Source organism: Theobroma cacao, chromosome 3, assembly GCF_000208745.1.
Source record: "Theobroma cacao cultivar B97-61/B2 chromosome 3, Criollo_cocoa_genome_V2, whole genome shotgun sequence".
Classification (NCBI taxonomy): Eukaryota; Viridiplantae; Streptophyta; class Magnoliopsida; order Malvales; family Malvaceae; genus Theobroma; species Theobroma cacao.
In genome coordinates, this window is record NC_030852.1 from 1,671,111 (window position 1) to 1,683,195 (window position 12,085).

Sequence of the window (12,085 nt, forward strand, 5' to 3'; positions counted from 1 at the left end):
CGATTAATTTATTTAAATAAATATTATAAATCAGTTAAATAAGTCATATTGTATGAATTGATATGATAACATAATTAATTAAATAAATTAAACGTGTCATATGTCGATTAAACAAATTTAACTTGTTTAAGACACAAATTTTATCATGTCTTAAATGATTCAAATTTATCATTTTATTTTAAAGGTACAATACTTGGAAAAAATCTCTAAATTATTTAAAAATAAGAACTTATTTAAATATTGATGAATAATTCAAAAAAATTTTAAGTATTATACTTATTTTACCCGTCAAAATTTATAATAGTTTGAAAAATATTCTTTTATTTTTTTAAAGCAATATTCTTTTACCTTTAACTTATAATATTTTTTAACCAAATTACAAAATATAAGAATAAAATTACAAGCATTTAAAATGTGCTATTAATAATATTTTTAGCAACATTTTTTGTTTACTTTTTATAATATTTTCATAAATTTGACTATATTATATAAATTTTTAACAACATTATAAATAAAATATATTATTGAAAAAAAATATAATTAAAACCCGAATGTAATATAATATAATACATTAAATTTACTTTATTTTTTTATTTTCCATCAATATAATAATTAGTAAGATTCTTATAATATTTTTCATAAAAAATTTTGTCATTTTTTGCATAGAACTTATTGTAATTTTTTTCTTTGATTTACAACTTAATATAATTATTTTTTCCTAAAAAGGAAAAAAAATAGGTAAAAACATATTCTGCACTAACGACTGTAGCGTATAGACATATTTTAAAAAGTTTACTTTTTTAACGAATAATTTGTTTCTTCTTCTTCAATCTCTCTCTCTCTCTCGCTCTTTCTATCCTCAATTTAATGTTTTGGCATGAGTTTGAAACCCTAGCATTTGATTTTGGACACTTGTTTTTAGTTTTATAAGAAGAAATCAGCAATTTCGAGCGAACAGCAACATTACATGGACGCGCGACGCGTCACACGCGCAGTCCCCAGGGTACGCCAAGTAGGCTTCTTTACCCCGAACGCGCCGCCGGAGCAACCGGGACCTGTTCGGTCTCAATCAGGTCCTCCGAACTCCAATTCGCCTCCACTCTCCGGTTCACCCGCCAGCAACTCGCTCTCTCCAGTCATGATCCCGCCTCCGCGTCACCTCTCCGACAACCTTGGAGCGCGCACCGGCGCGGTGCCGGTTCCCGGGCGAGCTAACGCTGGAGACCATGCGACTGTCGGAAGCTACAACCCGGCGGATTCGGTGCTGGGTTTGGAGTCGCCGCCGCCGACTCGGATTGGCGACGGAGAGTCCTCGGAGGAAACGGAATCGTCGTTGGGATGGTACCGGAGGAACAATCCCGCGAAATTTGCGTCGAGTTTTCCAGGAGGAGGTTTCGATTTGTCTCCGGTGAAGCAACCAGAAATTGTCTCCGGAGTAGAAGCTAAAAATCAACCGCCTGGTAATAATGTTTTTTTTAATTTTTTAAAAATATCTGAAATAAATGAGGTTTCTTAAAAGAAAATTGCCTCGCAGAAAAAAATGAAGTGCAAAAGGGACAAGCATCAAGTTCAAAGCCTTCAAAAGCGAAAACAACTAAAGCTGAGAGACGTGCCTTGCAGGAGTCTCAACGGGCTGCGAAAGCTGCTTCTAAAGGTTCAAAACGGTCTTCTTCTTTATTTTCAGTGACTATCTGAAACTGTTAAGTATTGCTATTTGAATTGAATTGATTATGGAGAATGTGTGCAAATGTGTCTAAACATGCATTTTTGCTTGCGTCTAAAGTGGAAGATATGATTTGAAGTGCTTAACTGGTTTTGTTCTCATCTCCTCCCAAAAGAGGTTAGTTTAACATAGTAGGAATTATTTGCAAAAGTAATGGATGGAATTCAGTTACACTAGAGAGGAAGATTGGGAAATTGAAAAGAGGCTAAAGGACTGTAGTTGGAATATATGGAAAGAAGCATGTGGCTCAATGACAATATGTGAGGTGTCGTGACTAGCATACACTTATGAAATAATATAAATTATTAATCTATCGATAGTTATGTTTTAAATTAAAAATTCCATATCATTATTATAGAAAACAAATATAGATAATTTTCGTAAGTACACGTTGCAATCAGTTTCAAGTTTTCTGCTTTCCGTAAATTAATCAGTTCTGAATCTGATTGAAAGAGAAATACCTAATATGGAGTGAGTTCTTTATCAAACTCATGCTTGACTTGTTTTCCAATCTAATGAGCGAAGCTTGAATAGTTTGCAAGCAGCTCAGCTAGTTTCTAGTTTCCATCTCTATAATATTGAAATCATTGAATAGCTTATTGAAGTCTGTTAGCATTTCCTTAGTATTTGTTCAAATTTGTTCTTTTACCCCCTCTAAAAACATAGGCAATGGTGTTTTAGATTTTGATGAAACATTATTTCTGTTAGACATTTATTATTTGTAGTTGTTCTGACCAATTTAAATTGGTTTTTTAGCACTTAATTCTTTAGCTTTTTCCTTAGTATTAAGCAGCTTTTAATTTTATTTTTATAGCTGAAGCAAATAAATCTGGTGGAGGAGCAGCTTCTTCTAAAACTGTGAAGCAGCCATCACAGAAGAAAGATGCTCCTCCAGTTGCATCTTCGGTTGCAACTTCTGAAAGAATAGGAGTTGATCGTCCAGCAGAGAAAGAGAGGAAGAAAGATGTTCCTCCTCCGCGCATGCAATTTGATGATGAGAGCCGTGTGGGGAAAGCTAAAAGACGATCTGTGTTGAATCAAACTGAAGCTAGAAATAGCATCGAACTATTTCGCCATCTGCCTCCACACAAAAATGGAACTCAGCTTCCTTATTTGGAGTCTAAATTTTTTGAACTTCATGATAAGCATCCTGCTGTTTACAAGGTATTCTATTTGGTAGTTTGTTGTGGTTAGTTAATAGTGGAGCTTATTATTGCTATTTCAACTACTGAAATGAAACATAGGTATTCATCTTCTTCTTATCTGAGTGTTGTCATCTACACTGACACTGGAAAGTCAAGGAAATGAATGGGCCAGTCAGAGATTAGTTGTTGCTGCAATTTAACTTTAAATTTCTCTAATGCTGTATTTTAGCTTCTATGGCCACAAAATTCCCTTTCTCTGTTGGCTTGATACATGTTGGTGAATGGCATAATACTGGTTCATCACAAAGCAACTCCTCTCAAGGTTGTTGAGGAAAAAGGAAAAATTAAAGAGGGGGTAAATTGGCACAAAGTAAATATCCAGTAGAATGATAACCTCAAATATGTAAATCCATTGTTGAGAATGCTACATAAACTTCTTCTTTTTTTTTTTTTAATTTTTGCTCAGCTTCGTGACCTTATATGCTTATCCTTCTGGCTATTTTTCTCAAACCTTTAAAGATTTTTATTAATACAAATTCTGTTAAATTTTGGCCCACTAGTTGGTGTGAGGATATACTGTGGGAAAAGGAATCAGAATGTGGGCACATGATAGTTTTTGCATATATTGACTGTGATGGTGGATGAGTTACTTTCGTGTCTACTTATTTTGAAAAGTAGATAAAACAAGTTCCTTACAATGATGTCTTCTATGAAATTAGCAGGTTGGATTGCAGTATTTGACTGGAGATTTATCTGGAGGTAATGCTCGTTGTATCGCAATGCTGCAGGCATTTCAGGAAGCCATTAGAGACTATTCCACACCACCAGAAAAAACCCTCATTAGAGATTTAACTTCCAAAATTGGTGGTTTTGTTTCTTTCTTGATTGAATGCCGCCCGCTTTCTATGAGCATGGGAAATGCAATCAGGTTTCTGAAGAGTCGCATAGCCAAGTTACCACCAATTCTCTCTGAATCAGAAGCAAAGGCAGCCCTTTGTTCGGACATTGATCGTTTCATAAATGAGAAGATAGTGCTTGCTGATAAGGTGATAGTTAGACATGCTGCTACAAAGATCAGAGATGGCGATGTTCTTCTGACATATGGATCATCATGTGTTGTTGAAATGATTCTGCTTTATGCCCATGAGCTTGGGAAACAGTTCCGTGTTGTTGTGGTAGACTCACGTCCCATGCTTGAAGGCAAAAAGCTTCTTCGTAGGCTGGTAGCAAAAGGCCTGAGTTGTACATATACTCATTTAAATGCTATTTCTTATATTATGCATGAAGTCACACGAGTTCTTCTTGGGGCTTCCTCAATATTATCTAATGGGACTGTATATTCGAGGGTTGGGACTGCATCCGTTGCTATGGTTGCTTATGCATATCGTGTTCCAGTTTTGATCTGTTGTGAAGCATATAAATTTCATGAAAGGGTGCAGCTTGATTCAATCTGCTTTAATGAGCTAGGTATGTTGGTGTTATACGGGTCAATCTGCTCCCCCCTTTCTTTTTATCTCCCAGAAGAATCTCTGTTTATATATATATAAAAAGTTTGGACACTGGAATTGCAATCTCCTTCTGAGAGGAGAGTTGTCATTTCATATCTTTTTCTCTAGTTATTTCACCTTCTCTTCTGAAGTAGACAACTTGAGCCTTCTAGAATATCTTGCAGGTGACCCGGATGCCATAGCGAAGGTCCCAGGAAGAGTTGATGTGAATTATTTGGATAATTTGAGTGATAAACAGAAGGAAAACCTCAAACTTCTTAATTTAAAGTAAGCTTTTAGATGTCTCATGTCTAAAGAAAGAAAAGATTTGTTTTTAATGATCTCTGAATGATTCTGAACTCTCTTACCTTGGCGTGATTTCCCAACAGATATGATGCTACTCCTTCAGATTACATCTCTATGATTGTCACAGATTACGGCATGGTGAGTGATAATGATATATTTTTCCCCATCTTTACTCAGGATTTTGTGTTAAGGTGTATTCTAGCTGTGAATCCAAGGATACCAAAGTCCTATACATTTGGCCGGTGTTTATTTTTTCCACTTTGTTTATCATTCCCTCTTCTCTCTCTTGGTAGGGTTAAATGCGTTAGTCGAGTTTAACTCATCTATTCTTTGTGCTGCAGATCCCTCCCACGAGTGTGCCTGTCATAGTGCGAGAATATCGGAAGGAGTACTTGTTGATATAGAGTTACAACATTTTTGGATAAAAAGGAAAGCTCTCCTCATAGATTCATTAAAGGAATCCATTTTTGGGGGAAGATGGATCCATGTTTTAGGCATTTTGATCACTTACTTCGGTACCCTTTCTGATTCATTCTTTACATGAAAATCATAATTTTATGCCACGGCAAATCAACTCGAATCCTGGAAAGACATTAGTTCTGGCAAATAGAACAAGTTTTCTCGATTTCTTGTATTGGATGATGATAACTTTCCCTGTACATGCATGTTTGGTTGGCAAGTTACACCAATGATAGCCTAAGAGTTTGGAGTTTCTCTTTGCCTCGGATTCGATACCAGGAGCTCAGAACTCACCTTTTAGTTTCCGTTCAGCTAATGTTGTGGAAAGCCTCAGGCTCTTTTTAAAGTTATCCAGGCCCTGAAATGTTGTCTCAGACCAGATGAGTAATAGGGTTTAGGTGCATGCTTATGTCTTACGATTATTACTTTACTTTCTCCTCGACAGGTTGACTGTCTGATCGTGCAGTGTTTACATTAATAAATTAAAATTTATTAAATAGTAAAATAAATCTTTCGACTCTGGTTGTAGAAATTCAGATTATGAACTGAATAAACTAAAATCTAATTGTAGAGCCCAACTGAAGGGAAAATCTCTATACTTAAAGCTGTAATGTGTCAATTTTGTATAGAATCTGAAAATGACAAAAGGGATTTCCAAATTTAGAGCTAAACCCAACAGTTTTCTGAACTAAAAGTAGCTAATGAAGTTAATGAAATAGCCATCAAAATCTACCCAAAAGACAGAAAAAGTCAGTGTCCTGGCACCCCCATACCTAGGACAGCAAGAACTCCTTGCCTTCTCCACGTGTGCTCCTTGCATGTTTCCAGAACCTGAACCTCCGCACAGCTGTCATCAAAGCCTAACCTTTCTCTTCTCCTTTCTACACTTTTAACCCATTCCACTCTGTCTTTCTCAACCTTCCTCTTCCCCCCCTAATTCACCCTCTGAGCTCTCAACCATGGCTGAGCGCAATCCTAGCCAGCAGAGAGCTGCACCAAGACCCAACCCCACCGCCAGTGCTGCGTCCACTTTTTTACAAAAATTCCAAGCTCATGCACCCAACTCCGCTCAACTCCTCGGTTTCTTGACCCTCTTTGTCTCTGCTTCAATTCTGATAACTCTCACTGGCCTCACCGTCACTGCTGCCATCCTTGGCCTGGTCATTTTTATGCCTTTGATCGTCATTTCTAGCCCTATATGGATCCCGGTAGGCACCGTGCTGTTTGTGACGGTAGCGGGGTTCTTGTCAGCATGCGGGTTCGGATTGGTGGTGATGGCGGCGTTGTCTTGGATGTACCGTTACTTCAGAGGCATGCACCCACCGGGGTCGGACAGGGTCGACTATGCACGGAGCCGGATTTATGACACGGCCAGCCATGTGAAGGACTATGCCATGGAATATGGTGGTTACTTGCAAAGCAAGGTAAAGGATGCTGCTCCTGGTGCATGAGCAAATGGGTCCAACCGGTTCGGATTTTGGGTTGATCCGGTCTCAGCTACCTGCTTTTCCTTTTTTTTTTTTCTTTATCCAATTTGTGATGATGGTAATTTTGTGTGTTTAAACCAAAAAAAAAGTTTTTTTTCTTTTTTTGTTTTAAATCGAAATTTTAATTATCGATTATATGCTTTTCATTTGCATGAAATCATATCGAGATTTAAATGAGAAGTTTTTGTTTATTCGAGAAATTAATTTAGATCATCTAAATAAATTACAAAACGTTGGTTAATTAAAGTTTTGATTAAAGGTACTTAACAATGTAATTATTTGTGAATTAATTCATAACCAATCACCATTTCAACAAATTAATGTTATTATACCTTACCTATGTCTTAAATTTAGTTGAAATTGAATAATTAAATCTTTTTGTTTAGTGTAAAAAGAAAGAATTTGCCTATTTTTCTAAAAAAAAATATGATTTTTTTAGTAATAAAAGCATTTTGTTTATTGATTGATGTTGTTGATCATTGATTGATGCACTATTTCTACTTAAAGAGTAAAATTTAAATTTCTCTCTCTCAATTATAAAAAAAATATCAAAATTAATCTTTTATTTTTAATTAAATAAAGTATTTATTTTATAAAGTAAATTCAGTATAGCACCAATTAGTCAATTGCTTATTTGTGATTACCCATGCAATATCTTTATGTGTAGATTTGCAAGTATTGGTGACCTTGTTTCAATTTTATCTTTGGATTGTAAAGACAATTTTTATTCCTAGATTATAATTTGGTTTATTTATTGATTTTATATTTTATTTTATTAGATATAGTAATAATTATTTCATTTTTGCCTATTATTACTATTTTAATTTAATATTAATCAAAATAATAAGATATAATTATATTTAAATAAAATTTTAAATTATTTTAAAAAAGTTATTTTTTATTATATTTAATTAATCAATTAAATTTTTATAATTAATTATTATTAATTAAAATATTATTTTATATTTTATATTTATATAATTTTATTGTGATATGTTAACGTATTACGTCAAATATAAAATGATAAATAATATTTTTATTAAATTATTTATTAATTATAAAATTTTATTTTAATTACAATAAAAATATTAATATTATATTAAATATTATAAAAATATAAAAAATTATTTAAATTTTTATAAATAATTTATAAATTTTTAAATATTACGTCTAAACAATAATTAAAAAATAACCAGCGCTCGTACTGATATCTATAGAGCTGTGTAGAGGTCTGGCTGGGGTGGTGTCTAGTTGGGTCAGATTAGGCCCACCGTTTTATCTGGTTGGGTTGGATTAGGTCAGTTGATACCGCTTCATCTGACTGATCTAATTATATAAAAGTGTTTATAGGTCTGGTTGCGGTTTGGTCTGGTTCTAGGCTTGGTTGATACCGTCTGATCTGGGTGGTCTCGTCAAATCGAGGAAGCAAAGTCAACTCTTAAGAGAAGAGAACAAAATGCCCAAGTCAATAAAAATGGCATTTTTTTTATCATGTTCACGTGTTTTGTGAATAAGTAAAAGATCGTATATTAATTAATAAATAAAATATTTAAATATTAATATTTTTATAATAAATAAAATTTATTAATATTAAATTTTTATTATATTAATAAATATTATGATATTTATAATTTGTTGTTCTAAATTTGAATAATAAAATCGTATTTTACTTATATATATTTTAATGTAATCATATCAATCATATTAATTATGTAAATGTATCATAATTCGTATAAATTTGAATCGTGTGATGTAATATAAATTTTAACTTTATAAATTTAATAAACGTGTTAATCATGTCGTATCGTGCGGTACATTTATTAAATATATTTGTATATGTATTTAAATTTTTGATATCATTAATTAATCGTATCATATTTATATTTATTTATATAAATATTAATATTTTATATTTATATGACCTGATAAAAATATAAATACAAAAATTGTCAAGTTTATTGATAACTAACCTTGCCCGAAGCCGTAGTTGGTATACCCATGTCATTGGGATTCTTCAATGTACAACTCATGATTTATGAGTTAATGTTAGAGAATGGAAACAATTACCAAAATATATGAAAGTGATAGGGCTGTTATTGCTTAGGGTCTAGTCAAATCGAAAAGGCAACGTCAATTCTTCAGAGAAGAGAACAATGGTCCGCAAGACATAAGGAAGTCAAAGGATGCAGCTTCCTCTCCACACAGTTCATGAATGGACAATAAATATATGAATTCATCAATATTAATCCAAACAATGCCTCTCTTCTTAAACAATAAATTTAATCTAAATTTGGTCCAAATTGATGAAAAATGGAACCCATAAGCTTGATATTGCGTGTGTGTGTGTGTTGTTTTTTTTTAAAATTGGGGAGATAAAAATTTCAAATTTTCAAAAATTTTTATCGGAAAGTACAAAAATTATGGGATTATACTCGCACAAATTATCAATTAGTAAGGTCAAGAGTCTATTTCGTTGTCGAATACGATTCAGTGTTCGTAGGAAATATTTTGAAAATAAAATTTTAAATACAAAATTTTGAAGATATTAACAAAAAAAATGAATAAACATATGTGGCTATACTATCCAATAACAAGATAACCACAATCTTGACATAATGGAAAAAAAATGNTATATATATATATATATATATATATATATATATAATTATTTAAAAATATTCAAATAAGTTTTTTTTTTACTTTCAATCAAATTATTATTTTTTTATTTTGAATCAAATAAGCATTTATAACTAATGATTGAGTAATTACAATTAATCAAAATTTCATTGTAATTTAATATCTACATGGTTCAAACATAATATTGATATAGAGAGTGAAATTTGTCGTATGATTTGCTATTATGTTTAATTAACATGTCACATCATCAACAATTATAATATGTTAACATGTCGTATCAATATTAAATATAATACGTTAGCATGTCAAATCAACACCATACAGTACAAAATGACAAAAGATATTTTAACTAAATCAATTATTAGTTAGAAGAGTTTATTTGACTTAAAATAAATATATAAAAGCTTATTTAGCTCAAAATAAAAATATAAGTGTTTGATTAAATATAATAAAAAAATAAAGATTTATTTGAATTTTCTTGAATAATTAGAGACCTTTTTAGATATTATGTCAAAAAAAATTGATTGAACTTGGACCTTAATTATTTCATGACAATGATCAACAACATGAAAAGTCATGCCATAATTTAATTATTTTGTTACAACATCAAAAACATTTTTCATGGAAAATGGTCTTGTCATGTTTTAATTATTTATTATTTATTTGTTCTAATTGGTATAATAAACAAGTAAAGAGCCATGACTATTTCTCATCCCTGACATTACTAGAAATTTATTCTAAGAATTTGTTCAAAATGTACAAAAAAAAAAATCAAATATACTCATGTTATAGACCTTTTCAAATTTCAACTATATGATATATTTACATAGTAAGGCATGATGCTATAAACCTTAAGTCTCAAGTAAAACACATTTTCTCAGTGCTGATGTGCTAAAGAGTCATAGTTGAGAAACTTCAATTACTTTGATCAATTTTGGAAGTTTGAAGATTTTCTCTATGTTGAATTGTTCAACTATTAAGTAGTTTGAAAAGCTTACAACTATACTAATTGGTACCAATTATTCATTCATACTTAAATTATATCCAATTCCCACCTAAGTTAAAAAACCAAACTATATCAAATCTAACCTAGCTGTAATGCATAATGTTATTAGTTCACATGTAGGTTTTAAAATTTAACCCAATCAATGGTTAAAACAGTGTTCTACCCATCGGATTGGTTTCATTTTTTTGTTAGTTCAAGTAAGCAAATGATTCAATTAAAAGTCATGAGTTTTTTTTTATTATTGTTTTTACATTAACTCGATATTGACTTAGACGATTTGATCATATTTGACTCATTTTCAAAAAAAAAAATCAATTACAGCCACTTAAATGTCATTTATAAGATTTAAACCTTGATCTCAATTATAATCATCAAATGATCAAGCATTATGTTTGTGTATATTTTCAAAAAATAGCCAATTTAATTTATATAAATATATATGAAAATAAAAAATTAAATATATAAACCAATCATCGATCCAACAGTCGTTAACCCAATGACCCAATACATTCATTTAAGAGATGATTTTATCATAAGAGTCGAAATTCGAACTTTACACCCCAACTCTCGAAAAAAACTAAAAGATTTTAATAAAAAATTTATTTAATGTATCTAAACATTTAACTTAATAATAAATATATCTCTCGTTAAATATATTGAGTTCGATTTTTTTTTTCTTGATAAATTGATCAAGAACAAATATTCACTTTAGGTAATTAATTTTTAATTTGTACAATCCAATTTTTTCTAAAACTTTGTACATATACTTGCAAAGAGGAAAAAAAAGTTTTAACTCGCTAATTTAAAGAGTAAAAGCTTTTCTCTTTTATGGGGGGCGCCGGGACGGAGGCTATTTTCTTAGGAAAATGATTTCATCACCCAGACGCCTCAACCTGACTACAAAAACACACCAATAGAAACGGCACACGTAGCAACTTACAGTAAGAAAAGAGTTTGTCAAAACAAAACATTTCTGGTTTTGAACAACCTTCGCCGGTGACCGAATCAGAGCCCTCTTTGAGCGAGGTAGCCAGGCAAGGGACTGGCACGCGGCGAGCGAATAGGCAACTCGTCCAGCTGATTCCCCTTACTGTCGTAATAAATCACACCGGAGAAATCCAACGGCTGACATTTATCCCCCATCAAAATCGCCTTTTGCCACACCCCGCCATCCCCGAACTCCTCCTCCTCCTCCTTCGGTGCATGCCGGGTGCCTTTCCCGTTTTCCTCCCCGAGCTTTTTCCGGTGTACCAGCGTGATCGCTTTGTTGCTAATCGTTGTCAGAAGCTGCTTCGGCCTCGGCGATCTTAGAGGTGTTTTCGGCATGGAGAATCTCGGAGAGTCGGAAGCTAAGCCGTTTTCTTTAGGCTTGGGCTTGAGCTTTTTAGAAACTCGGCCGGCGTGCTTGGCGCATAGAGCCATGAAGGAAACAAGGACGCTAAGAGTTAGCCTCTGCTTTGGTGAGGTAGAGCCATGTTCCGATGAATCCATGCTCACTCAGTTTTTTTATTTTCCTTCCTCTTATTCAATTTATTTTTTTCAAAGAGTGAAAAATTTGGCGGGGTTGAAGGGGGCTTGGGAATATATAGATGTGAGGGCCGTGGGTTGGGTGACCGGTTATAGCCGGTGGAAATTTCGTTGACCTAAATCTAGATTTTTTTTTAGGGGATATTGGGAAATGATTTGGTGCTTCATTTCTACTTTTGGATTTTCAACAATGAACGAGCCCTTTTTAATTAAGTACCTTTTATTTTCCAACTCGATTAAATAAAATACTATTAACTGTTACGAGTTTAATTAACAGTCTTAAATTATCACTATTATTATAAATAATT

The 12,085-nt window shown here is 32.6% G+C and overlaps 3 protein-coding genes across 3 annotated transcripts; 2 read left to right on the forward strand and 1 right to left on the reverse strand.

The window, feature by feature from the left end:
* On the forward strand, positions 821 to 5,431 carry LOC18604048 (translation initiation factor eIF-2B subunit delta). The gene is made up of 7 exons (XM_007036358.2): positions 821 to 1,460; positions 1,535 to 1,654; positions 2,538 to 2,887; positions 3,591 to 4,335; positions 4,541 to 4,643; positions 4,745 to 4,799; positions 5,003 to 5,431. Exons 1-7 carry the CDS (start codon positions 968 to 970, stop codon positions 5,063 to 5,065), a joined length of 1,929 nt encoding a protein of 642 aa, XP_007036420.2. The 5' UTR covers positions 821 to 967; the 3' UTR covers positions 5,066 to 5,431.
* On the forward strand, positions 5,833 to 6,803 carry LOC18604049 (oleosin 1). The gene has a single exon (XM_007036359.2). The coding sequence runs from the start codon at positions 6,080 to 6,082 to the stop codon at positions 6,569 to 6,571; it is 492 nt and encodes a 163-aa protein (XP_007036421.1). The 5' UTR covers positions 5,833 to 6,079; the 3' UTR covers positions 6,572 to 6,803.
* LOC18604050 lies at positions 10,936 to 11,785 on the reverse strand. The gene has a single exon (XM_007036360.2). It carries the CDS (start codon positions 11,739 to 11,741, stop codon positions 11,256 to 11,258), a length of 486 nt encoding a protein of 161 aa, XP_007036422.1. The 5' UTR covers positions 11,742 to 11,785; the 3' UTR covers positions 10,936 to 11,255.

What these genes read in the sequence shown, in the direction of transcription:
- LOC18604048 (XM_007036358.2), top strand. Translation starts at nt 968, where the DNA reads ATGGACGCGCGACGCGTCACACGCGCAGTCCCCAGGGTACGCCAAGTA. An exon ending in AGCTAAAAATCAACCGCCTG is followed by an intron (nt 1,461 to 1,534) that starts GTAATAATGTTT and finishes ATTGCCTCGCAG; the next exon opens with AAAAAAATGAAGTGCAAAAG. An exon ending in TTGTCACAGATTACGGCATG is followed by an intron (nt 4,800 to 5,002) that starts GTGAGTGATAAT and finishes TTTGTGCTGCAG; the next exon opens with ATCCCTCCCACGAGTGTGCC.
- LOC18604049 (XM_007036359.2), top strand. Translation starts at nt 6,080, where the DNA reads ATGGCTGAGCGCAATCCTAGCCAGCAGAGAGCTGCACCAAGACCCAAC.
- LOC18604050 (XM_007036360.2), bottom strand. Translation starts at nt 11,741, where the DNA reads ATGGATTCATCGGAACATGGCTCTACCTCACCAAAGCAGAGGCTAACT.